General features: G+C 36.8%; 1 protein-coding gene across 9 annotated transcripts in view; it reads left to right on the forward strand.

Annotated features, from left to right (window-relative positions):
• Positions 1–27,649, forward strand: part of NUBPL (NUBP iron-sulfur cluster assembly factor, mitochondrial) — a 290,038-nt gene that overhangs the window by 1,647 nt on the left and 260,742 nt on the right. For 8 of the 9 annotated variants that reach the window (XM_522815.7, XM_009427629.4, XM_016925967.3 and 5 more), the window contains exon 3: positions 1,995–2,029. In XM_522815.7, the coding sequence (XP_522815.2) occupies positions 1,995–2,029 (35 nt within the window). Of the gene's footprint in view, positions 1–1,994; positions 2,030–14,863; positions 14,974–27,649 lie in introns of those variants that run through there. The other variant, XM_003314292.6, reaches the window with a different exon arrangement.

A 27,649-nucleotide genomic window follows, 5' to 3' on the forward strand; every position in this document is an offset into this window, starting at 1 on the left:
ATTACTATTTGATAGATACCATATTGTTAAAAAAATTAATAATCTGTTCTTAATGAATTCATGCGCTCTCCTGCACATTTTTCCTTTCTTTCCTAAATGTTTACAATCCATCTGGTTGTTTTTAAAATTTAGAAGCTCTTAGTTTTTGGTTCTAGAACCTTTTGGAGTACATTTTCCAGTTTTCAGTGGTTTGAATCCTTTTGCATGCTCTGTGATTACTTGAACTGGATAAGGATGGAAGGTGTTTTCATGATTGTAGCCATAAGTTCTTTGCATTTTGTAATTTGTTGGGTCTGTAGGCTGGCACTTGTTTAAGATTGTTTGTTTATTATTTTTAGTTGGAAGATGATTGTTGCCATGAAATGTGAAAGCATTTAAACAGGAAAATGTATGAGAAAGTATACAACATGTGACATGTAATGGGTGCTTCAGTAAATGTCCCTTTCTCACTTTTTTTCTGTTAACATTATACCATCTGTCCTGAAAAGCTGGCCCATACTTTTTCTTAACAGCTCTGTGAGCATATCTAAGTCTTAAAAATAGGTTATTTTTGTGTAACTCTATTGGTATTATTAATATATTTCTTTTCCTTATATGTATTTATTCCTGCCTCAAACTACTTCAAAATACTTCCCATTTGAATATACATGCTAGAGATGTTTTAGATTAGAATGATGACATTTGACTAATGCAAATATGCTCAGTGATTCTATTGTTTAAATGTAGGAAGAACCTAACTCTAAAATGAATTGCCCTCTGAAAGTTTCTGCCTTAAAGTTGTATTATGTGTAACCTATCTTGTACCTGAAATTCAGAATTTTGTAACTTATAAAAACGAATTTATCAAGTCTTTGCCCTAGGCTAAGTATTTTACATGCAATATTTCGTTTAATCCTGACCACAGTTATGAAGTAGGCATTGTTTTCATTTTATAGAAGAGAAAACAGACTTATGGGTAAAATAACCTACTCAAGAGTACACAATAGAAGGTGGCAGAGCTGGGATTTGAACCAGGTCTGCCTTAAAAATTTATGCTCTTAACTAGTTTGAAGAAAATAACCCTGACATAGTTTATACCATTGTTCTGTAAGGAAATGTGATTCACGTTATGAGCGCCTATTTGTTGATCAGTCTTTGAATTGTGTTACTCTTCTCGGATGTAGCATATTCCTATTGCTGGTCTAAAGCTGGCTTTGGGACTACTGCTTTCCTTCTTTATGGGATTCGTCAGCATAAGCAGTTTGGGAACACATTTTACCCTCTTACCTTTTACCCTTTTCCCTTCCCTCTGTGCACAGTAGTCCAGCCTTTCATATACATGAGTATTTATGAATTAGATACTTGGAACTCCTGCAATATCAGCATTTATTTTTAAAAGGCAGTAGGGGCAGGATGCGGTGGCTCATGCCTGTAATGCCAGCACTTTGGGAGGCTGAGGTGGGAGGATTGCTTGAGCCAGGGCAACATGGCAAGACCCTGTCTGTAAAAAAAAAAAAAAAAAAAAAAAAAATGAGCTGGGTGTGGTGGTGCACACCTGTGGTCCCAACTCCAGCCTGGGGGACAGAGCATAGTAATCATAAATGAAAGGCAATGAGATTGTGTACATTTTTAAAAATAAAAAGACAATTTTTCTATAAAATATGGTTTTGAAAATAATTGAATTATATATTAACATGATTTTAAAAAACTAAGTGGATTATTTGAACAAAATTGTAACAGAAATGGATTTTTAAAAATGTTAGTTTTGGGGCATGCATCTATTGCATTTATTGGCAAATTACTTTTTTACTTTTCTTTTTACTTTCTGTGTTCCTCCATGTGCTTGCTCTTTACAAGTAAGGGATATATGTTCAAAATTTATATGCTTAGGTTATTACATGAAAATATTAAAATTACATGAAATTATTAAAAATTGCATGAAAATATTAAAAGATAAAATGAATTTTAATAGAAGGAAAGTTACTAAATTCAATTACTTTTTTTGTTTCTTACAGTGAATCTTGCACTTGCACTAGCAGCGAATGATTCGGTAGGTGTTTATTAATAGAAATATTAATTTATTAAAATGTTTTTAAGGCAATGATAAAGAGCATATTGGTGTTTTTTATTTACTCTGTCAGAAGCTATAGTGTAGTTGTAGTGAGTTGCATATCTTTAAGGAACTCAATGCTGCCATCACTACTGGTTACATTTAGTAATAATAATGTATTTGAGTGTTGACCATATATTGTTTGCTATATATCCCACAAGAGGCTTTGATGTTCTTTATATCCTAAACCAATTTTGCCTTTATGATTTACGGAAGCATTATTCTGGGTTCAGTTTTTAAGTGTTAGGGATTAAGTTTTTTTAAGGGGAAAGATATTCTAAAAGTAGTGTATATCCATTAAAACAAAATTCAAATGGAATACGTGTGTAATGCAAAACTGAAAGTTTATGCATTCCTTTCTGTTCCAGAGAATTAACTTAGGCTATAGTTCTATGTATATCCTTTCAGCTCTTCCTTTCTCCATATAAAAATCTAAAACAATGTACACGTATGTGTGTGTGCATACATCTTTCCATGATGTGCCTCATTCTTAATGGCTGGTGCATTAATGGTCAATGATAATATATTTAACCAGTTCCCATTTGATGAAATATTTAGGTTGGTTCCCATTTTTTCCCTACTCTAAACGATGCTATGGTGGAGTTCTTAAATAGTATTCTTATATACTAAGTGATGACATTTTTGTAGGATAGATTCCTAGGAGTAAAACTACTAGGTCAAAAGATATTCCTACTTTAAATTGTACTCCTAAAAGTTTGCTTGTAAAAAATTTCAGTTCCATTCTTTTCCTTGGGAGAAGAAAAAAAAATTCAGCTATAGTCTATGGGAGTATCAATTTTTCATAGTCTCATTATTGTTGGATGTTATCTTTTTAGATATTAAAAAAAATAACATTCAACTTATTTGCAACTCCATAAATTATCAGCTACTAAATGAAAAGGCACACACGTATTTCAGAATTGATTTTAATTTCTCCTTCATACCTATTTTATAGAATACAGGCAAGAATCATTTAATATGTTTAACTGTGGCTATACTTCTAACTTATTTTCTACCTGTACTATGTAACTTCAGTTCCTAATAAATAGCACATATGAAAAAATAATATGTGGTATCTCTGTAAGTATGTTATCAGTATATGGAGTCCAGAATCTGCCAGATCCTGGAACTAGACATAGATATTCATGTCTTCTGATGCTTGGCTGTATATTTCTGAAAATCAGAAACTAATAAACAAGATTTATAATATTTTGGTTATGTAAATTTTATTCACCATAGAAACAGGTAGCATAAAAGGACTTTTAGGGAAGAAAATGTAATTAAGTTTCTCTAAAGTTGCGCTTCTAGAAAGAGAAGATTCAAATATCAAGATAAAAGTTTTTCTTAAAAAATTTTTTTTCAACTTGCTTCCTTTTATGGGGGACCTACTTTCATGTATCCCATCTTATCCTCTTTCTTGAATTCTTTTTTTGTTTTTCTGAAGGACACCCTTGAGTCCTTATATGGTTTGGTAGGCAGAACAGTGGCCTGCCAAAAGTGTCCACAACCTAATTCCTGGAACCTGTAAATATGTTACTTTTCCTGCCAAAAGGAACTTTGCTGGTGTGACTAACACCAGCAAAATTAAAGATCTTGAGATGGGAAGATTATCCTGGATTATCTGGCTAGGTCCAATTGAAGATCCTTATAAATGAAAGATGGAGGTAGGTCCGAGTCAGAGTGACTTGATAAGAGAAGGATTCAATCCACCACTAGTCAAGGAATGTAGTCAGCTTCCAGAAGCTTGAAAAGGCAAAGAAATTGATTTTTCCCTAAAGCTTCCAGAAGGTACGTAATTCTGCCAACACCTTAATTTTAGCCCATTGAGATCTCTTTGGACTTCTGTGATAATATTTTATAGAAGTAGGAAACTAATACATATAGGAAGTAAATTTGCTTATTTCTTTAATTTCCAAAAGTGTCTTTAATTTATATTCGTTATTTGATAGCTTAACTAGATTCTAGTTAACTATAAAATTCCAGGTTCAAAATAATTTCCTCTCTGAACTTTGAAAACAACATACCGTTTTTTTCTAGCATGCTAATGAAATGTCTGATGATAGTCTGATTCATATTCTTTTGTAATAACAAGTGTTTTCCCTCTCAAAGAGTTTAGGTTTTCTTTATGTCTTTTACATTTAAAAGTGCCACAAACATGCGTCTAGTTATTGGCTTAACCTGCATGGGATTTGGCCCTGCAGTATCAAGCTTTGAGTATTTTTCAGCATAGGAAAAATTTCTTCTGCTCATTGATTATGTTTTGTGATGTGTTTGTTCTGTCTCCAGAAACCTATTAGGTAGATACTGACATTTATGCTTGTTAATTTTTCTGTCATATTTTGATCTCTTTGTCTTTTGCTCTGTGTTTTGAAAGATGTCTTTGACTATTTTTCACATTGCTGTATTGGACTTTAGTTGTTATTAGGTTCTTCTGATTTTGTTTTTCATTTGGAAATTATATTTTTTTTCCAATTTTTCCAGAACTATTTCTTATTTTCCACTTGCTGTTCCAAAAAAAAGGTTGTACCATTCTCTTGAATCTCTCCGGGGATGCTAATTGAAATTAATAAAAAGTGTTTTTCTTAGTGACCTCTGCTTACTTAGGATGGTTCTTGTAATGTGGCTGTTGACCAGCAGGATCAGCTTTACCTGGGAACTTGTTAGACATGTAAAATCTTGAGCCCCACCCTAGGCTTACTGAATCAGAAACCCTGGGGATAGAGATCTGCAATCTGTGTTTTAACCAACCCTCTAGGCGATTTTGATGCATGCCAAAGTTAAGAACCATGGATCTAGAATTTTCCACTTCTAACCTGCTAATGTCACCCTCTTTTGTTTTCTAGTGTGGTTATGGTTTTATTTAGTTTTAGACTATTTTGTTTCCTTGTCATTTCAATGGAATTTGGAAGAGAAGGGAGATAAACATATATGTTTAGGCAACCGTATTGAGATAAGAGCCAGTAATATGGTTTTTTTCCTAGTGATTTTAATGACAGCACTTAGTTACCCTAGAAAAAGGACCCTGTCTTCCTTAAGGAAGGAAATGGAAAATTCAATGGATGGGAAGGTAGATAACTTTGTAGGTGTGGACCTCTTTTAATTTGGTTATCATTGCAGCCAAAGCTTTGAGTCTTATAGATAATGTGAAGTAACTATGTAATAAGGGATCCAAGGATGAAAAAAACAGTTAACTCATTTCCTGTTTAGAAAAAAAAAGTACAGCTCGCTGCCAGCACTCATTTAACTTTACATAAACACGCCCTTCGAGGCTGAACCAAATCTGACTGATTTTCAATGTGAAAATAAAATATAAAAACTCTTCTTGGAGTTATTTCTAAACAGAACTAACATTAGAATTGTCTGAATCATCAGAATTGTCTATTTCAGAAAAATTGGATTCATCAAATGAATCTTCGGCCAACAACTGTTCGAGGATGATATTACCATCACACTCAGGAATGCTACGTTTTCTAGGATTTGACATTTTCAGTGATTGAGAATTACTATATTTTGTAAATTGAAATGCTGCTACTAAAAATAGAATGCTATAAATAGAATGATGTCTTTTGTTTCCAAAGTTGATATACTAGAGTGATGTGAAAATAATAATAAAAGCAAGATATTTCATGGAGTGGCAAGATCTAATAAGATAAGGTTGTAGGCCTAGGGGAAACAGGTCCAGGAAGCAATTCATTTTACTTTTAATGTTGTACTTAGTAATATCTGAAGTGGATTGTGTAAGCCCTGGGGAGATTTGCAAGACAGTCCATTGGGATGTGGGCAGAACATTTTTCTTTTCTATTTGAATTAATTTTTATCGTAATATTTGTTTGTATATACCTTATATATGGTATTAGTATAGTAGCTCTAATATAATGTATAAACAAATATATTAACATATTGAGGATGTATGCCCAAATACCTTTTAAAAAACTGATTGGGGTACATGATCAGAAAAGTTTGAATGTCACTGATCTAGGCTAAAGGAATTTCTGGGCTGGACCATATGCCTAGTTCAAAAGAAGACTACCTCTACCTTGTAGATTGAGTTTTTTTGTTTGTTTGTTTTTGTTTTTGTTTTTTAAGATCTCGATCTGTTGCCCAGGCTGGAGTGCAGTGGTGTGATCTCAGCTCACTGCAACCTCCGCCTCCCGGGTTCAAGTGATTCTCATGCCTCAGCCTCCTAAGCAGCTGGGATTACAGGTGCCCGCCACAACACCCAGCTAATTTTTGTATTTTTAATAGAGATGGGGTTTCACCATATTGGTCAGGCTGGTCTGAAACTCCTGACCTCAAGTGATCCACCCACTTCTGCCTCCCAAAGTGCTGGAGTTACAGGTGTGAGCCACCATGCCTAGCCTGCATTGAGGTTTTAAAAGCATTATAGGAATAGGGTGTAGATTTTTCCTGCTTTTTCCTTGCCTTTTATACTTTCCTTTGAGGATGTGGATGGGTAGTATTGCAGAGCAAAATTTGGGGATCATGTGTACTATGCATATAAATATTGCAACCCATGGTGTGCCTGAGCCAGTGCATACTGGCTTGTGACAGCTGGTTGTTAAATTTTCAGTGAATTTTGCAGACCAACTCGTATCATGTTGTTAGCTTGAAATAGGCCCATGATGGGAATATTTAAACCATGGAAATTGGCAAACACTGAAAATCAAGCCCACTACCCCAAGCCAGTTGTTAGACCTTAATGGTACCCACTGATCTTATATATTGACAATCTTATTTTTTGATTTTTCTTTTTTCTCTTTCTTAAAAACATCCTTATTATGGATCTCATTCTTTTACAGCAAAAATTTGATGCACAGTATGGAAGAGCACTGAGACTGGGAGAGGGAAACTTAAAGACCATCAGAAACCATTGATAAGCTCTGTGAGATTCCTAAGTCAGTTCATTTCAGTTCATTTTAGTTCAACAAACATTTATTGAGCACCTCTAACACTCGTTGCCAGACACCGGCAGAAAGTAAAGAAGAATAAACATATACTGTGGAAGCTTATAGCCTGCTAAGATTACATTCACAAGTGTTTAGTATATATAAATATGTTGTGTATTTATATAAGTATATGTCTGTGTGTATGTGTCTATATTTTTTTGGTATATAGTTGAAATTGGTTTAATAGTTTCTTTTGTGAGAAAGTTTAATTAAAGCAACATTTAATAAGGTTTTATTAATATTGCTTCATAACAGAGTAGACACCAGTGTACTCTTAAAGGTTTTATAATCTGATAAGGACAAAAGGAAGACAAATGTTTTAAAATGATGAGATATATTCAGTGTCAAATATAGTAGTAAATCTGCCCAAGATGAGTAGCTTTTATTCCAGAGTAAAGCAGTATTGTTTTAAGTAGAGCATTTTCATGAACATAATTATATTTGATTCTCACAGAAACCTGTAATGCAATCCACATAGTATTTATCAGTTTTACAGTCTTTATTGATTCTCCCCTAATATCCTTGCCACATTTCATCAGCAAGCAAATATCCCTTTTCCTATCTCTACAATATTTTTCCAGTATGTTCCCATTGTTCTGTTTCCACTGTTCCTATTTTAATTAAGGCACATGCTACTTTTGGGTCATTCATTCATTTATACCTCAAACAATTATAGAGTGCCTACTCTGTCCCAAGTGCTGTGTTAGTTCTGAAGATACAAAAATGAATGAGACACAGAATCCCTGCCTTTGAGGAACTCATAGACTAGCATCCCGCTGCAATGACCTTTTACCTGCCCGTACTTAGTTAAATCCTTCTAGTACATAATGGCAGACTTCTCTCACTATTGAAATCACATTACTCCCTTGCTCAGAGTCATAGCTGGATGCTTTTGCTGATATTCAATATCCTCTGCCATCTGGCTTCAATCTACCTTTCTGGGTTTATCTTTAGCTATTCTTCTAAATGGCTTCTATGCTCTAGCTAATCCGGGTTACTTGCCAAAGCCAGTCTAGGCTGGATATACTATTCTTGATAGCTTACAGTCATTCTTCTACTTGTCTACTGGAATGTTTGTGTTACCTTTCACCAGCTTTATGTGTCCTATCTTTCAGGCTTCCTTATATGGCTGTGCTGGTTATATCCTGCACAAGGATGCTTGTTGAGGGGATTGAGTGATGATAGAAATGCAGGCTACCCTCCTCTTGATGTGCACCTCTTGTTCTGTTGTTTATGATCTGTCAAAAAAAAAAAAAAAAAGATGTGCACCCATGGGCTGCTTTGTAATTCACACAAAGGCACTGTGTGAGCTAGCCTTGCTCAGAAGGGCAGCTCAGCAGCTCATTGAAGTGTTCCCTGAATTCCTGCCAAGTCAAGTGAGTGTCTTTTTTTTTTTTTTTTCTCACTCTGTTGCCCAGGCTGGAGTGCAGTGGCATGATCGCGGCTCACTGCAACCTCCGCCTCCTGGGTTCAAGTGATTCTCCTGCCTCAGCCTCCCAAGTAGCTGGGATTACAGGCAAGCACCACCATGCCTGGCTAATTTTTGAATTTTTTGTAGAGACGGGGTTTCATCATGTTGGCCAGGCTGGTCTCGAACTCCTGACCTCAGGTGATCTGCCCACCTCGGCCTCCCAAAGTGCTGGGATTACAGGCGTGAGCCACTGTGCCCGGCCTGGCCCTTTCTTCATCTTTTGAAATCCAGTAACACTGTTGATTTGTATTATTATTGCACTCATGCAGCCATTCTGATAAGTTTTATAATAGGAAATAACTAACTTTCATGGAGCATTCATTATGTGTCAAGCAGTGTTATATGTGCTTTCCATGGACTATTTTAATCTTCATGACATGGTTCTTAGTTCATTTACTCTTCACAGCAACGTTATGGGAATAAGTACTATTGTGATCCCCATTGTAGTTGAGGAAGCAGAAACACCTATAGGTTAAGTAATTTGCCTCAAGTCACCCAGAAAGTAAATGGCAGAGCTAAGGTTCGAATGCCAACCTAGATCCTGTGCTCTTAATGTACTTGGTGTATTGCTCCTATTTTAGCTAGATTCTTTTTATTTTTTTATTTTTTTTGTGATGGAGTCTTGCTGTGTCACCCAGGCTGGAGTACAGTGGTGCAATCTTGGCTCACTGCAATCTCCACCTCCCGGGTTCACACCATTCCCCTGCCTCAGCCTCCCGAGTAGCTGGGACTACAGGTACCCGCTACCACACCCATCTAATTTTTTGTATTTTTAGTAGAGACAGGGTTTCACTGTGTTAGCCAGGATGGTCTTGATCTCCTGACCTCATGATCCGCCTGCTTCAGCCTCCCAAAGTGCTGGGATTACCGGCGTGAGCCACCGTGCCTGGCCTAGCTAGATTCTTATGATTAAGAACTAGGTTGTCTTTATTCTTGGCTACCCTCAGCAGCTAGCGCAATGCCTTATGACTTAGAAAATACATGGTAAATGTTCGCTATACGTATGATTGTACAGGCAGATTTGAAAGTATTAAGTGTAAAGTTTTGTTTTACTTTATTTTTTTGTGAGAAGTGGTATGGGATGGAGGTGTTTGTTGCGACTTAGTGGCCTACACACTGTTCTTTTCCTGCTTCTTAAAAGATGACGTATGGTCATGCTTTACTTTATGATGGGGGTACCTTCTCAGAAATGCATCATTAGGCGACTTCATTTTTGTATGAACTGCATAGAGTGTACTTAAACAAAGCTAGATAGTATAGCCTACTGTATACCTAAGCTATATGGTATAACCTATTTGTCCTAGGCTACAAACCTGTATAGCATGTTACTGTACTGAAACTGTAGACGTTTGTAACACAATAAGTATTTATGTATCTAAACAAAGAAAAAGTACAGTAAAAATAATAGTATAAAAGATACAAAATGGTACCCCTGCATAGGGCACTTACCATGATTAGAGCTTGCAGGACTGATAGTTGTTCTGGGTGAGTCAGTGAGTGGTGAGTGAATGTGAAGGCCTAGGGCATTAATGTACACTTTTGTACAAGTAGCACAGTAGGTTTGTTTACACCAACATCACCATAAGCACGTGAATCATGTGTTGTGCTGTGATGTTATGATGGCTGTGCTGTCACTAGGCAATGGGAATCTTTTAGCTCCATTATAATCTTATGTCACCACCGTTGTATATGCAGTCCATTGTTGACTGAAATGTTGTTATGGGGCATATGTCTGTATTCCATGATTCTACTTGGCCCTCTTCTCATTTTATACTCTACCTAGTGATCTCAGCTTTTCCCACTGCTCTGGTTACTAGTCACGTGCCTTTACTCCAGATGCATCACCAGCTTGCATATCTCTCCTGGGTACTAGTCTGGTCTGTCTGGTTTTCTATGGTAGATGTGTATTTGAATGCTTTATAAGCATTTCAGACTCAGCATGTGTAAAACCAAACTCTTCATCCCTGTGACTGTCTTTGTCTCATGGAAGTCTGTCTACCTATCTATGTTTTTTTGGTGGAATATAGCTGAAAGAATCATACAGTTACTTCCATTCCCAAATCAATTACCTGTTCCTGCTGCTTCTGCCACTTAAAGTTTTATAGACTGTGTCCTGTTATTTCATTCCTTAATGCCACTGCTTTATTTGGATCCATATTGTGGATCTTCTGTGATGACTTCTTTTACTATTATTCCAGCATTAGGTTATTCTTGTTCTCTATTTTCTCTGCTATGGTGCCTTGAGGAAAGGATGAACACTTTCTATATTATTTTATAAAGTTTGTTTACTATCTCCTCTGCTAGTCTGTGAATATTTAGGGGACAATAATTTTGGTTTTATTCCTTTTTGTATCCTTGGTGCCTTGTCCAGTAATGGAACATAGTAGGTTCTTGATAAATGTTGGTAGTGACTGTGGAGCATGTTAAGTGAAGAGTGGCCACAAATGAATGAATGAGTGAGTGAATAAATAAATAAAATATGCACAGCAAATTCCAAGTGTTGGATAAGATGCCTATAGTTTGTTCAATACATATTATGCTTTATTTTTCACTGAGCAAATGAAGTAATTAAAATCTGAGATAATGTGTTTGAAGCGCTTAGCACAGTGGCAGACCTATCATAAGTTTGAAATAAATTTTTAGTATTGCTAGCTAAATAAAAGCTTTTAAGTAATATTGCAAAATAAATCAGTGCACATCTTATGTACTCAAAAAAAAATTTTTTTTTTTGAGACAGAGTCTTACCCTGTCACCCAGGCTGGAGTGCAAGTGGTACGATCTCGGCTCACTGTAACCTCTGTCTCCCGGGTTCAGGGGATTCTCGTGCCTCAGCCTCCTGAGTAGCTGGGAGTACAGGTGTGTGCCACCATGTTCAGTTAATTTTTTGTAGTTTTTTAGAGACAAGCTTTTGCCATGTTTGCCAGGCTGGTCTTGAACTCCTGACCTCAAGAGATCTGCCCGCCTCGGCCTCCCAAAGTGCTGGGATTACAGATGTAAGCCACTGCACCTGGCCTACTCGATTCTTTCCTTCTTCTTTTTTTTTTTTTTTGAGAGATGGAGTCTTGCCCTGTTGCCCAGGCTGGAGTGCAGTGGCCTGGTCTTGGCTCACTGCAACCTTTGCCTCCCGGGTTCAAGTGATTCTTCTGCCTCAGCCTTCCGCGTAGCTGGGATTACAGGCACATGCCCAGCTAATTTTTGTATTTTTATTGAGATGGGGTTTCACCATCTTGGCCAGGCTGGTCTTGAACTCCTGACCTCAGGTGATCCGCCTGCCTTGGCCTCTCAAAGTGCTGGGATTACAAGAGTGAGCCACTGCTCCTGGCTGGCCTACTTGATTCTTTTAGCAAAACTTATTTTACATTTTTACTGATTTTTCCATTGCTACAAGGAATCATTAACCAGAATTTTAATTGGACTTAAAGATGGGAAAGAAAGCAGTTTTATCTTCAAAGAGTTTATGTTTCTTCTGTTATTTCTTTTTTATTGATGTTTATCTCAAAGCATTTATTTTTTTCTCATGATCACATAATGTCTTAACACTTATTCTTCCTAGATGTACTGCTTTTTTTCCCCGCAAATTATTATGAGTGGTTCTTTAAACATAATTAAGATTATCTTTAGCCCTTTGAAGTTCTGTGATCATGTCAGAACAAACTAAGAAATTGTAATTCAAGATTTAGGTGTTGATTTTTGAAAGGTTCAACAGTCTTAAGTCAGAATATATTTTGTATCACCACTTACAACACTATGATTTTCTTCATTAATAAATATGTATATAGTATCTAATAGTCCAGCATTTTTGTGTGAGATACATCTGGGCTTGATTCTGGCTCTGCCTCCTGCAAACTCTGCGACTTTTGCCTGTACCTACCTAATAACGTTGTTGTGAGTATTAAAGGAAATAACTCATGTAAAGCACTTAGCACAGTGTCTGGCATACAGTAAATGCTAATAAGAGTTGTTCTTATTAGCTCCATGTTATTATAATCTGGAATATTAGTTATGTGAATTTGGAGTAAATATGGATGAAAATATGTTTCTCACAGTTACATATGGCAAATCCTGATGTATACTATTTAGTTCAAGTTTATAAGGTTGGAGGCTCATCTTTTCTTTAATACATGTGTTGTAAAGGGATTATGCTATATTAAATTAACCAATTCTTAATGCTTTTATTATAGCTTGGAAGTAAATACAATACAGAACATTTCTTATGAAAAAAATTGTGTTTCAGTATTGTGGTTAGCCATTTTGGAGGAAAGGTATGCTATTTTTGTTTAAAGTCTAGTTATTTTAAAGCTAGAGCAGAAACCAGGGCAAAAGGTCAGATTCAGAAGAAACAACTGCAAAATCATTATTTTTTGCTTTTTGCTTGTCAATTCAAAGGCAATTCTTGGTAAGAAATGTGTTTTATATTTATAAGTGCATTTGAATTCACACATTTCATGTTCACTGAGAGAGGGGCTCAGAAACTATATTTGTAATTATAAAGCAAAACTGTTTACTAAAACTAAGAATATTTTCAGGATAAGAAATGGAAATACTCATTATAATTGTTTAATTTTGTCATGAATATTTGATAATTGTGACATCTACACACACACTTTCATATATTCATTTACCAAATGTTTGCTAAGGGCCTGTCATCTCTTAGGTGCTCTGATTGGCATGGGGGATACAAAATGGAAAGAGCCCTGCCCTTGTCCTTTTCTTCATTTATTTTTAGAGACAGTATCTTGCTCTGTTGGCCAGGCTGGAGTGCAGTAGCATGATTATAGCTTACTGCAGCCTTGAACCCGTGGGCTCAAGCAGTCCTCCTGGTTCAGCCTCCTGAGTAGCTGGGACTATAGGTATGTGCCACCATGCCTGACTAATTTTTTATTTTTGGCAGAGACAGGATCTCACTATGTTGCCCAGGCTGGTCTGAAACTCTTGGGCTTAAGTCGTCTTCCTGCTTTAGCCTCACAAAGTGCTGGGATTACAGGTATGCACCACTAGGCCTACCTTTGTCTTAGTTAATGTATAGCCTAGAGACTGTTTGGGAGATTGTTGTTTCCAGTTTGCTCCAGGCTCTCTATATGGCTTGATGATTCCTTAACTATCTGCAGTCTTCTTGTCATTTACCACAGATGCTCTTCTAAATCGTTCCCACTTTTATCAGGTCCTCTATCCAATTCCAATTTCCTTATTCCTAGCACATGGTCTTGCTTCCTATTCCATGTGAAAAATGGACTTTTCATTGGTAACTTATCTGGAGGCTTTTCACTCACAAGTTTGGTAGCTGCCCTGAAATGACATGAAGGCTTAGTTCAGGTAGGATTGTTGATTGCAGTGCTTTTGCATGGCTGTTCCATGTTGCATGGCCTTCCTCAGCATGGCAGCCTCAGTGTAATTGGACTTACTTGGTGGCTGAGAGCTCTAAAAGTTAGTGTCCCAGTGAATAAGGAGGAAGCTGTATGGCTTTTTGTGACCTTGCCTTGGTAGTCAGGCTGGATTAGTGGTTGAAGTAGTTATGTGCCTTCCCACATTCAAGGGGAGGAGACAGACCTCCCTTTTGATGGGAAGGGTATCAAAAGCCTTGAAACCTTAACATCATCCTTGTCTTTCATCTCTTTCATCTCGCCCACTCTACTTCTATATATCAGTCACTAAGTGGGTTTTTATTTGAGAAGTATCTCTTTCTCTCCACTGTCGTGAACCTAGCTAAGAATTTTATCATCTTTCACTTGAGAGTTTTCCATAACCTCTTAATTGGTCTGTTTAATCTCATCCACCTTGAATTAAATAATGGTTCTTCATATTGATTGTAGGGTAGTTCTTATGGCCTACAGGCCTCTGCTGAGATTGCTTGGCTTGGTTTGTTTGTTTGTTTTGAGATGGAGTCTTACTCTGTGGCCCAGGCTAGAGTACAGTGGCCTGATTTTGGCTCACTGCAACCTCCACCTGCCAGTTTCAAGCGATTCCCCTGCCTCAGCTTCCCAAATAGCTGGGATTACAGGTGCCAGCCACCACGCCCAGCTAATTTTCATATTTTTTAGTAGAGATGAATTTTGCCATGTTGGCCAGGCTGGTCTCGAACTCCTGACCTCATGATCCACCCACCTTGGCCTCCCAAAGTGCTGGGATTACAGGCGTGGGCCACCGCGCCTGGCTGCTTGGCTTAGTTCTTAAGGGTTGGATTCTGCCTAATTTTGCACTCTGTACTTGATTTTGTTGGCACTGCTCCTTTACACTGGCTGTCTTCCTTGCCTTCTTTGCCCAGCTCCTGTCATCCTTCAGGTCTTGGATTGGATGTCACTTCCTCTGTGGAGCCACCTTAGTGGTTTCAAGTAATGTCATTTCCTCCTCTATTGGTTCATATGTTTATCTCATGCCATTAGAGTGACCATGACTTTCACAAGGTCAGGGACTGCGTCTTAAATCATCTGCCACTATTGCCTGGCCCGTTGTTACGAACTCAGTAAATGGTAAGTGATTGAAAACAGATTACACTTTGGCAGAATTCTCCAAAGTTTTGAATGCATTACTGGGTTTTCTAAAATGTCCATAATATTACCAAGGAATCATTTTGACTTGGGAGAACTATGCTTAGAGAAGGTTTTAGGTAAGGGAGTTTATATCTTATGCTTCAACATTTTTATTTCAGTTAAAACATATACAGCAAAACCCAAAAAACTTATTTGAAATCTTATTCTAATGTGCCAGAAAATTTAGGAAAGTGGGCAAGTATTAGATTTAAAACAAGCTTTGGTAAGATTAAGGGCTCTGAGAATTGAAATCAGAACAGTTTTGTTTTCGGTTGTGGCATTTTAAAGCTTTAATTTTGGCTGTGAAATATTTCACATGGCAGATTTCATTCCAGCCTGTTTCTTTCTGGTCAGGAATGTGTGATGGTTCACTTTTGGCAATTGCACTATGTGAAAGGGCTTGGGTCAGCACCACTGTGCAGAAACGGGTCAATGAGCGTTCAGATGAAAGGGAAAACACTTTTAAAGAACCTTTATATATTGCTGATGTAATAAGACAAAACTCATTATAAGCTTGAAACTCTCACCATGTTCTTGCTTTCTCCTTCATCTCTCAAATGCTTTGCCAAATTAACCACATCAACTAATTTTACAGAAAATGGATTGCTGAAGAAGCTTCTTCAGAAAGTCTCTCTCTCTTGTCTTCCAAAAGGACATAAGTCTCCTTTGTACTTCTGTAAAAATCTTAAAATGGCCACTTAAAGAGAGCGGGCAGCTTGTTGTACTTCAGTGAATGATAAAGTACAACCGCCTATTTTTCAGTTGAGTTGGGAGGAAGAACTGTATCCTACTGTTGCTTTAAAAGATGCTTTTATTACTGTCAGGACAGATAACAAGCTAGGATTTTCTCAGAGCAATAACTGACGAGTTAGATTACTGCCTGTGGCTCTTAAATAATGTAACATTCTTGAATTAAGGAAGGAAAGTACTCAGGTAGTCTTTGAAGGAAGTCTAGGTTCCCTGCATGGCTATAGGGTTGCTGTTTCACTTTTTTCTGAGTAGATAAGGAAGCATAAGCCTTCTCCAAACCCTGGAAAAGCCTTTGCTCTCAAATTTGTGCTGGAATGTTATCTGGAGTGTGATGGAGCCCTTTGCCAGTCACCATGGAAACTGATGAAGGCTCTAGTTGTCCTTTGGGCTATTTGGGGTGGCTTAAATAAAGGATGACCAATGCGTCTAATCCTGTTCTCCACATACGCTTTTTCTTTAAAAATGATTAAAAATACAGCTTACTTAAGGAGGAAAAGGATATCTGTATCATGTTTCTATTAGGCTATTTGAAACGTTGTGTGCAGCTGAAGGGTATCCCGGCCAAGAAACGTTAATGAAAACTATCATTCTGGATAGGCATAATTCCACTGGTTTCTGATGTTGTCTGTTAGCCCCCAAGCTGATATATGCAACAGAATAAGAAATGCTAATTTTCTGTTTACCTACTTAGTGATGGAAAGGAACTTGTCATAGAAATTAAGACATGGGTAGTATTTTAGTATGTCATTGCCAAGTGAAATGCAGTTTCAGTGGTGGTGTCAGACATAAAAATTAAAAGCATCTGTGAGCAATTAAAGCATTAATTATTCTGATTTTGCAGACATCTCATAGCACATTTTCCAAAATCACCAGTCCGTAGCTAAAGCTAGGGAAAAGAAGTCTTACAGTAATCTTTAGATGTCCATATTTTGGCAGTCCCTCCTGTTGCCTTAAGTGGGGCACAGAGGAGGAAGATCTGAGCAGAAACTATTAATATCTAGGGTGTTACCTGGTGCTGATAGAAGAATGTTTCTTAATTAGTTAATTTAAAAAATTGAGGCGAAATTCATATTGATAGAGTTTTGGTTTGTGAGCCACACTGATTGCACTGTGAAGGATTTGTTCCATTTTCAAGGTCTGACCCTGATTGAAAAGGCAAAATGGGAACTTAAGATGATTGAGGCTTACCTCTTGGTTGTTTCAAATAACATGCTTTCCTTTAATGTCCAATAAAGGCTATTTATATGAAATGAAAATCAAGGATATAATACTCAGTGCTTCTACAAATAAGGATAATTTTATTAATTAGTTCAAGATTTTACTGAGTACTTTACATGTGCTGTGCGCTCTTTTTAGTCCTAGAGATGTAGTGGTAAAATGTGTAAGTTTCTGTTCTTAAGGAGTTTAAGTGTATTGGAAGAGACATAATAAACATATACTTTTAGGTGGTTATAATGGTTACAAAAAATAATAAAAAAGTGTAAGGATGTAGAAAGTGATGGGAGGTCTGGGTGCTGTGGCTCATGCCTTTAATCCCAGCAACTTAGGAGGCTGAACTGGGAGAATTACTTCAGGCCTGGACTTTGAGACCAGCTTGAGCAACATAGTGAGATCCCCGTTTCTACAACAACAAGTAGCTGGGCATGGTGGCGTAGAGCTGTAGTCCCAGCTACTCAGAAGGCTGAGGCAGATCACTTGAGCCCAGGAGTTCGAGGCTGCAGTGAGCTATGATCACACCACTGTGCTACAGCCTGGGCAACAGAGTGAGACCCCCATCTCTAAAATATAAAAAATAAAATGAAAGTGATAGGAGGTGCAATTTTAGATAAGGATGTCAGGGAGGAGATCTCTGAAGACATGACATTTGAGCAGACATCTGAATGAATTGAGTAATTGGGCCACAGGAAGAGCAAAAGCCCTGAGGTAGAATCAACTTGGATTATATGAAGTGTTTTTATAAATGGGAGGAAAGCCTCATGAACAGAATAAACAGGAAGAAGGTCCATGTGATTGGAGTGGTCTAGGGGAAAGGTAGGTAGAGGCATGTCATGCAAAGCCTCATAAGCCGTGGTGGAAATTTGGATTTTTTTCTGTGTACAGTGTAGTGGGTTTTTCACCAGGGCAGTGACAGTCTAATTTACTCCTTAAAAGGATCTGGCTGTAATGTAGAGAATAGAGTATAGGAGAATAAAAATAGAACAAGACGACTAGCTAGTAGCTAATGCCAGTGTGTAAGCTAAAGTTGATAGCTTGGACTACGGTGGTAGAGGTAGTGATAAGTACATCTGTTCCAAAGATATTTTGAAGATAGAGCCAGGAGGACTTGCTGATGAATTGGATGTGGATGGTGAAGGAAAGAGATGGTTCTTTTTTTTTTTTTTTTTGGTATGGTAAAATATGCATAATATAAAACTGACCATTTTAATGATTTTAAAGTGTGCAATTCAGTGGCCTTAAGTACATTAACATTGTTGTGTAACCATCCTGACTATTCATCCCCAGAACTTTCTTATCATTCCAAACTGAAACTCTATTCATTAAATAATAATTCCCCATTTTCTCCTGTTCCTAGCCCCTAGTAACCACTAATCTACTTTCTGTCTCATGAATTTGACTGTTCCAACTCGTATAAGTGGAGTCATATAATATTTGTCATTTTATGTCTGGCTTATTTCACTTAGCAAATTGTTATCAAGGTTCATCCATGTTGTAGCATATATTCAAATTTCACTTCTTTTTAGGTTCTTTGGTTTTGCTTTTAGCAACTATGTGAATAGTATTGAAATTTCCTGGGATGGAGAAGACTCTTGAAGGAGAGGTTAGGGGTTAAAAATCAGTTCTCCTTTACACATGTTAAATGTGAAACGTGTGATAGACACCTAGGTGGATATGTTGAGTAAGTCTGGGGCTTGGAGGAGAGGTTGGGGCTGGAGATTTAAATTTGGATGTCAGCATAGTATAGGTGGTTTTTAAAGTTATGAAACTGGGTAAGTTTACCTCAGAAGTAAGAGTAGACTTGAGAAAGTGGCCTTTTAACTAGTACAATTTAAAGTTGTGATAAAGGAATACATATATTCTAAGATGTACACAAATTGCTAAATTTATAAAATTTTAAAAGTTGGCATTGATTTTTAATGTTTTAATTGATATAGCACATTAGTTTTAAGCAGTTATTTGCTTGTTATTTTGTTAGTCAATTCGTTTACTTTCGTTGGCTTGAAATAGTGGTAAGCCTTGTTTTTTAGTAGTTCTCTGAGAAATTAAAAAAATAAATTAGTGTCAAGATGAACTGGGTACTGGCTAGAATGGTTATTTTCAAAAGTAACACATATAAATTTTATCATAGTAGGGACAATTTGAAAATTAGTAGATGCCATAGATAATAGGATTAATTATGTAAAAATTACTTTATATGTAAATATAAAATTAATAGATAATAGGATAAAGGGGGCTTGTTTATGAATGGAGTATTCTAGTGAGCAAACACCAGCTGTGTATGACTAAGGGTGGCACCTATCCAGGGGAAGGATGTTTTCAGGAAAATTTGTGTACTTTTTTTTTTTTTTTTTTAACAGCAGAGAGGCTTTTTAGTTAGACTACTGGTCTCTTTTCTTTTCCAAAGGATTAAGTTTCAAAAGAAGGATCAGACCACTCTTGTGGGGTGAAATGGGGGTGGAGGAAATATTTGGAACAAGAGGAATGTTTGCAGCAACACTGGAGTAGAACTTTCCCTAGACGCTGTGGTTCATAGGCATCTGACCAAGTCTTTCAGAGGCAAATCTTAGTATTACTTTTTTTTTTTTTTCCATTTAATGAGAGTTGCTTAGCTTGATTAGCTCCCAGTTTTGTCTTTACAATGGTCATACCACAGAGCTTGTGAATATCAATTCTTTTACATTTCCTTATTATAAACGATACATGTTTTGAGCATCATGTCTTTGCAAAAGTAGCCTGATAGTAGAAATTGTTTTGTAATAGAGAAAAAAGGATTTGGTTTTATGTTACTAAAGATGTTACAATTAATCAAAAGAAAAAGGAAAATTTGAAGATTTAGAGAGTCTACCAAATGTCATTTTTAAAGGAGGAAATTAAAGTCAGGAAAGAACAGACTTGCTTGGAAACATGTCCTATAAATGGAACTTGAGTAGCTAACATCTGCCTCTGACAAAATTCCCTGCAAGGCTGCTATTTTTCCTTGTAGTCCTTGAGTTAGGACACTGACATTTTCATATTTGCCGTGGAAATGATTGTGATAATATAAATGATGTTTTATTTTTATACATGATTAGATAGGGAAGATGGAAGCCAGCTGTTTAAATGCATGTCTTATGAAACGCTGCAGGAAATATAACATAGGCAGTAGTAAATCAAAGGTGGCAGAGAGGGTATTGCTGAGGCTCATGTAGCAGGGATGGGGCAGAAAACCTCTCTTGTTTCTCTTGGTGACTGCTGGTTTTAGCTCTTGCAGAGTTGGGTAGGTTAGCCCATTACATCACACAGCATGTGGTTTTATGATTTAGAGAACCCAAGGCATTTCTGTAAAGCACGTTTATTAACTACCTGCTATATATTAGACACTGTGGTGGGAATTTTGGATAAAATGGTAAATAAGATAGTTTGAATTATTTATTTACATCTGTGATAAGTGCCACAAAGAAGTCCTGTTCTCAGGAAAGCAGATAACAGGATACTGATCCTAATCTGAGGATTGAGAGAAGACTTCCCCCAGTGAGTAATACTAATTAGATCTGCTTTCCTACAACCATTATTACTCCCTATCTCTAAGGGCAATAGGAACAATTTTAAGCATGGTATAAAACCGGTCAGATTTTCTTAAAAATTACTTTGCTGTTGTATGGAGAATGGAGGGGATGTTAGAGTGGATATTGGAGATCAGGTTAGGCTATTACAGTAACCTCAGCAAGAAAGAGCATGGTGATATCTTGGACTGGAGTGTTGACATTGGAAATGGAGAAGGAGGTAGAACTGGTAGGTCTCGGTTATAGATTGGATATGGGAGTGGAGAGGAAGGGCTCAAGGATGACTGCGATTGCAGGTTCTTGACTGTACAACTGAGTTGATGTTAGATATATTTTCCCAATGCATTTGAAAATAATATGCATATTTTCAAGTTTGGTACAGAAAATTGCCCTTGCTTATGAAAATTCACAAATGTGTTGTGTTTTTCCAGTCATCCTTTGGTCATGATGCAAAACCACAGTACTTTTCAGCCTTTACCGTTTTACCTACTATTAAGTAACCTATGTATTTGATTAAGGCTTGCTAATTGTCATAATTGACTGAAGTTCCAGCAGTTTTCTTTTTTTTTTTCCTGACAGGGTCTTGCTTTGTTGCCTAGGCTGAAGGCACCCAACCTCTGCCTCCCGGGCTCAAGCAATTCTCCTACCTCAGTCACCCAAGGAGCTGGGACTACAGGCATGTGCCACCACTCCCGGCTGATTTTTTAATTTTTTGTAGAGATGGGTTCTTATTATATTGCCAAGGCTGGTCTTTAACTCTTGGGCTCAAGTGATCCTCCCACCTTGGCCTCCCAAAGTGCTGGGATTATAGGCATGAGCCATTGCACCTGACCCCCAGCAGTTTTTTAAAAACAGTTTTAGAGATGTAGTTCACATATTGTGCAGTTCATCCATTTGAAGTGTACAATTCAGTGGCTTTTAGTATATTTACAGAGTTTTACATCCACCACCACCAATTTGAGAACATTTTCATTACTCCCAAAAGAAACCCCATATCCCTGAACTGTCACTCCTTAATTCCCCCATATACCCAAGCCCTAGGCAACTACTAATCTACTTTCTGTCTCTATAGATTTGCCTATTTGGGATATTTCATATAAATGGAATTGTCTTAGGTTGGGCTACTGTAACAAACTACTGTAGACTGTGTGGCTTAAACAACAACTTGTTTCTCACAGTTCTGGAGGCTGGGAAGTCCAGGATCAAGATACTGGCAGATCCAGTGTCTGGTTGAGGGCCTGCTTCCTGGTTTGCAGATTACCTTCTCATTTTATTGGATTATCACAAAGTGGAAAGAGAGTGAGAGAGCTCTTTGGGGTCTCTTTTATAATGACTCTAATCCCATTCATGAGGCCTCCACCCTCATGGCCTGATTATCTCCCAAAGGCCCCACCTCCCAGTGCTTTCACATTGGAGGTTAGGATTTCAACATACGAATTTTGGGGGACACAGATATTCAGTCCACAACAGGAGTCATACAATATGTGCTTTTTCTGACTGGTTTCTTTCACTCAGCATGTTTTCAAGGTTCATCCATGTTGTAGTGCAGGGGTGTCCAATCTTTTGGCTTCCCTGGGCCACATTGGAAGAAGAATTGTCTTGGGCCACATATAAAATACACTAACACTAGCGATAGTTGATGAACTTAAAAAAAATCACAAAAAAATCTTATAATGCTTTAAGAAAGTTTACGAGTTTGTGTTGGGCCACATTCAAAGCTGTTTTGGGCCACGTGCAGCTCTGAAGTTGCGGGATGGACAAACTTGTTATAGTGTATTTGGTACTTCATTTCTTTTTATTGCTGAATAATATTCCATTGTATGGATGGATCATATTCTGTTTATCGATTTCATCAGTCGATGGACATTGGAGTTGTTTCTACTTTTTGGCTATCATGACTCATGCTGCTATGAACATTTGTGTGCAAATTTTCGTGTGTACGTATGTTTCAGTTCTCTTAGATATATACCTAGCAATGGAATTGGTAATCATACGGTAACTCTCTGTCTAACTGTTTGAGGAACTGCCAGGCTGCTATCCATATTTCTGTTCTATTTCACATTCCCACTTGCAGTGTGTGAGGATTTGATTTTCTCTATATCCTCACCAATACTTATTTTCTGTCTTTTTGATTATAGTCATTCTCATGGTTATGAAGGGTTATCTTGTGGTTTGATTTGCATTTCCTGACTGTGTTTCTGTTGGACTAAAATGTTAATGACATTGAAGCTGGGAAGTTTACTGGCTGACATAGAATTTAAGAAGTCATTTTAATTCTTAGAGAGTACAGATGTACAGATGAATTGGCATATACAAGTAAGTATTTTCAGCATTTTGTAATGCTTAACATTATCTTTATGATTCTCATTTAGCAACTAACAATTAAAACATGTTTTGTATCTTAATTTGTACAAGGTTTGAAGTACTTGAAAAATAATTTTCCTTAAACCCCCAAACACTTTTGTTGCCCTTTAAACAGCAATGGTCATTCCTTTGGCCCCTAAACAACACAATTGAGAATATCTAAGTGATTATGGACAAATTCAGTTGAACCAATCCAAGAACCATCTGTGCTAGACACTATGTTTATCCATGGTGCTACCCTCACAAAGCCTCCAGCCTTGTGAGGAAGACCGATATATTAATACATATTTATTTACATAGAAGGAAGAATGTGGCAAGTGCAGCAGTTTGTGGGTATAAATAGTATATTAATACGAGAACAGAGAGAAATTAATTCCAGTCCTTCAAAGGTAATAATTTGAAGGTGAGGTGTAGTTTTGGCAGGTAGAAAAATAGCAGAAGATAATTCTAGGTTGAAGGAACTATGTAAGCAAAGTCATAGCAAGAAATGACAAGATATTTGGAATGAGAACTACAGAAAGTAGCTCAACTAGAAAGTAGTGCGGTGGAGTGGCATTTCTGCATTTCTCTTTGCTTAATTCTTATGGTCACAAGATGGCTGCCCCACTGAATTGTAAAGAGGAAGAAAAAGAATGTGTTCCCTTGTTTTTTATTTACAAGGGAAGAAAACTCTCACTAGACATTTTCTAGCTTCACTGATCAGGATTGGATCTCATCAACATCTTTTAGCTGCAAGGAAGACTGGGAATGTGGAGAATCTGACACTTTCTACCTTTCCAGTGGGAGGTGAATTCTGCCTTTGAAAAGGAGGGGTGGGTTAGGAGTTACTGTTGGGTAGTAACCAACAGTGTCTATAGATGATAATATCCTCTAGTTGTAAAAAAGCAAAGGAAGAGATAGGTTGAATCCAGGTTTGGGTAATGAATGAAAAAATGGTGATGCCATTTTCCAAAATGAATTTTGCAATCTAAAATTGAATTGGGTCCTTACTCTATTAATGTCACTTACTTGAATCTAACTCTCAGTGTTTGGGACTCTATAACCTCACTTTCTAATCATGAAACCTAATGGAAAACAGAGGAGGCAGCTGGAAGTAGTACAGTGGTTTTTAAATGCTACTCAGGACTGGTGCTAACTTCCTGCATAAAAATCACCTAGGAGCTTGTTAAATAAATCAAAATCTCTGAGAATTGGTATTTTTAGGTCTGGGATTTGACCATTAGTTTTGTTAACAAGTTGCCCGGGTGATTCTGATACACGTCTAGGGTTGGGTACTTTTGGTAGAAAAAGTATGGGCTATGGATTCTGGCAAATCTGAATTTGATTCCAACTCTTCACTTATTAACTGTGTAAACTTAGGCCAGGCATTTGATCTGTCAGAGCTCAGGTACCTCATTTGCTAAATGTGTAGGAATAATAATAATGATAATGCTTACTTTACAGAGCTTTTGTGAAATGTAGATATATCTTATGTGTAATGCCACTAGTATAACGCCTGGCACGTAGTGAGCATTCATTAACTCTGGCTATTATTATGTGTTAGCTTACAGTAAGTATGTGCATTTGATTTAGCATAGAAACACAAATTTCTGTACAACTACAACAAAAAGAAAAGAAGCAGAATATAATAAATTGCTTCTATTGTTGCTTACTATCTGTTATTTTCTAGGCTATAACATATGAGTCTTAATTTTCTTAACTGCATTTTTGGCTATGTCTGTACTCTATTATCTGTATAACTTAAAAATTGGCTAATATACCAAAAACTCTAATTTTTGTGAACTATGCTACTTAATATTTACTAGAGGCTATTTTTCACAGTGATCTCATGTAAAACCTTAAACTATACATGGTTCCTGCTCTTAAACAAAAAACAGACAATATAAATTCAGATAAAAATAATAAGTACACATTAAGGATCATTTTGTTATTCTTAAAGATTTTATAGTTGCCTGGGTTAATAATTAGAATGTTATTTTTGATGGTTGTTTTGTATGACAAATAAATACCCACTGAGAGTGAATGCTTATTTTTCCTGCTTCCGTGCATAAAGAGGTCTTGGTGTACAGAAAGGAGAAAGATGCTAACATTGAGTACATACTTTCTGCTAGGAATTTAACTTAATTTGTTGTATTGGCAAGAGGCAGCATGTTGTAGTGTTACCTGCAGACTCTGAAGCCCTGTTGCCTGGGTTCTTATCCCATTTTCTGCACTTGAACTACCTGACCTTGGGCAAGTTACTAACCTTTGTGTGCCTTGGTTTCTTCATTGGGGGTTATTGTATACCTACTTTATAGGGTTGTCATGAGGATTAAATAAGTTAAAATATATAATGCGTTTAGGAAGTACCTGGCACATAGATAGTAGTATATGTACTGTGTGCATGCACTACTGTTAGCTATTCTTTAAGTTTCACAAATTTGCAGTGCTCTATAATCTTCACAAAAATCCTATAAATTAGATCTCTCTCTCTCTCTTTTTTTTGGTCTTAAAATGTCTTTATTGTATTTTAAAAAGTAGATCTTCTTAATCTTTACAGGTAAGAAAATTGAGGTTTGATGAGGTTAATAACTTATCCATAATCACCCATCTATTAAGTGATACAAATACTAGTTTGCTTTTTCCTGCATCCTACTATGCCTTTAATATGTTAATTATTTTTTTAAAAAACCTTAAAAATAGTAATCACCCGGCTGAGCGCGGTGGCTCATGCCTGTAATCCCAGCACGTTGGGAGGCCAAGGTGGGCAGATTACGAGGTCAGGAGTTCGAGACCAGCCTGGTCAGTATGGTGACACCCCTCTCTACTAAAAATACAAAAAAAAAAATTAGCGGGGCGTGGTAGCATGCACTTGTAGTCCCAGCTGCTTGGGAGGTTGAGGCAGAAGAATTGCTTGAACCCAGGAGGTGGAGGTTGCAGTGAGCCAAGATCGTGCCACTACACTCCAGCCTGGGCAACAGAGTGAGACTCCGTCTCAAAAAAAAAGAAAAAAAAATAGTAATTACCCATGTGATTCGTATGGTACTAAGCAACATTTTCATTTATCAAAAAATTGTTACTACTTGGCAGTGGAATTAATAGATTAACTCTTTTTGAACTTTGAGTGAGATGTTAATATTTTTAAAAAGATCTGTTATTGACCCTTAATTTAAAATATTGCATCAAGGTGTAACAGATTAAAAAAAGTCATATTGTAATAACAATTTAAATGAAATTAATTCCATATATATTACTTACCTGGGCTTAGGTGCTAACATTTTTATAGCATCATTTTCTAGGTAATAATAATTATGGTGCCTTGATAATTTTTCTTAGTTTTTGAACTTTATTTTTAATTTGATAGAGTTGTATAATAATGTCTATATGTGAATACAGTACAATTGTTTATTTCACTCATGATTTAGATGACATCTGTGATTGAGTAAGTTATCTAAATACTCAAGTTTCATACATTTTATAGAAAATATAAGCAATTATGCTAATGGAAAACCTGTAATATATATTAACAGTATTAATTGATTTGAAACCTATGTGTCTACCTCTATGGTGTCTTTTATAAGAATAATTCAGTGTACAGAATAAGAAACTTAACATCACATATTAAAATGAAAGATGAAGTGTTTTTTTAAAAAATTAAATGTATAATAGAGGGGTGAAAGTGTATTAGATTAGATCCTAAAGCCAATCTTCTATTAGGTATTTTTCCTTACCTGTTTTGCTCTTCCTCCTCCTCCACAAGCACACACACACCACATTCACCCTGATCTTCAGATAGGTAAAAATCTCCAAACTGCTCCCCCGTCCAACCCCTGCCATATTTTCTGCATGGTTTTAGGCACATAGCATTAGGTACAACATGCTTTGAAATTTCCCATTAGAAGCAGTAGCAATATTGTTAGCAATAGCTCTAAGGAAGCTGTTGGCTGGATGTTTCCTCCTCAGTACTCTTCGGTCTACCTTTTAAAAATTTCTTTCAGTAAAGTGCAGCTTGCTGTCAGTAATTAATTCTCCTTGCTTTGTTCAAGGAAGTTGCTGAATTTGCTTATGAGTTAGAATGACAAGCCTTATCCTCATTTTACATATAGTATATTCTACCTTAGTTTCCCTTTATGTGTAACATACAGGTGGCAAAACTACTCCACATCCTTTGAATTTCATTATCTGATTCTGTCTAATAAGAATTTATCCAAATCTTTCTCACAGAGCAATCCTTTTTTTTGAGTCAGAGTCTCACTCACTCTGTTGCCCAGGAAGAAGTGCAGTGGTGTGTGATCTCAGCTCACTGCAACCTCTGCCTCCCAGGTTTAGGCAGAACAATCCTTTTTTTAAAAAAATTATTTACCTTCTTTCTAACTTGGCTTTCACTAATTCATTTTTCCTCTCTCATTTTTTTTTTTCTATCAGGAAATTATTTCCCCCCATCCCATCTCCTTGAGGAACAGGAAGGGCCTTTAATTCTCAGCGGAGCAGTGTTGGAAGGGTCATTGAGGGGAAGAGAGCAGAGCATATGGAACTGTGGGTTTCAAAACCAGCTGCTGGGCTGCTCTGATTTTGAGTCTGAAGGGTGGATCAAGTGCTCTGTTCATATCTGATCTTATAATTGCTTTTCTTTAGAAGAGCTGCTCTCAGAATTATAAATACTCTTCCCTTCATTGCAGTTTAGTTAAGGACATTCTTAAGGAATTGATGTTAGTTTTCCAGCATCTTTGCTGCAGTACTTTATTTGTTTGGGGAAAGGTTCT

The sequence above is a fragment of the Pan troglodytes genome, chromosome 15 (genome assembly GCF_028858775.2).
Source record: "Pan troglodytes isolate AG18354 chromosome 15, NHGRI_mPanTro3-v2.0_pri, whole genome shotgun sequence".
NCBI classification, from domain to species: domain Eukaryota; kingdom Metazoa; phylum Chordata; class Mammalia; order Primates; family Hominidae; genus Pan; species Pan troglodytes.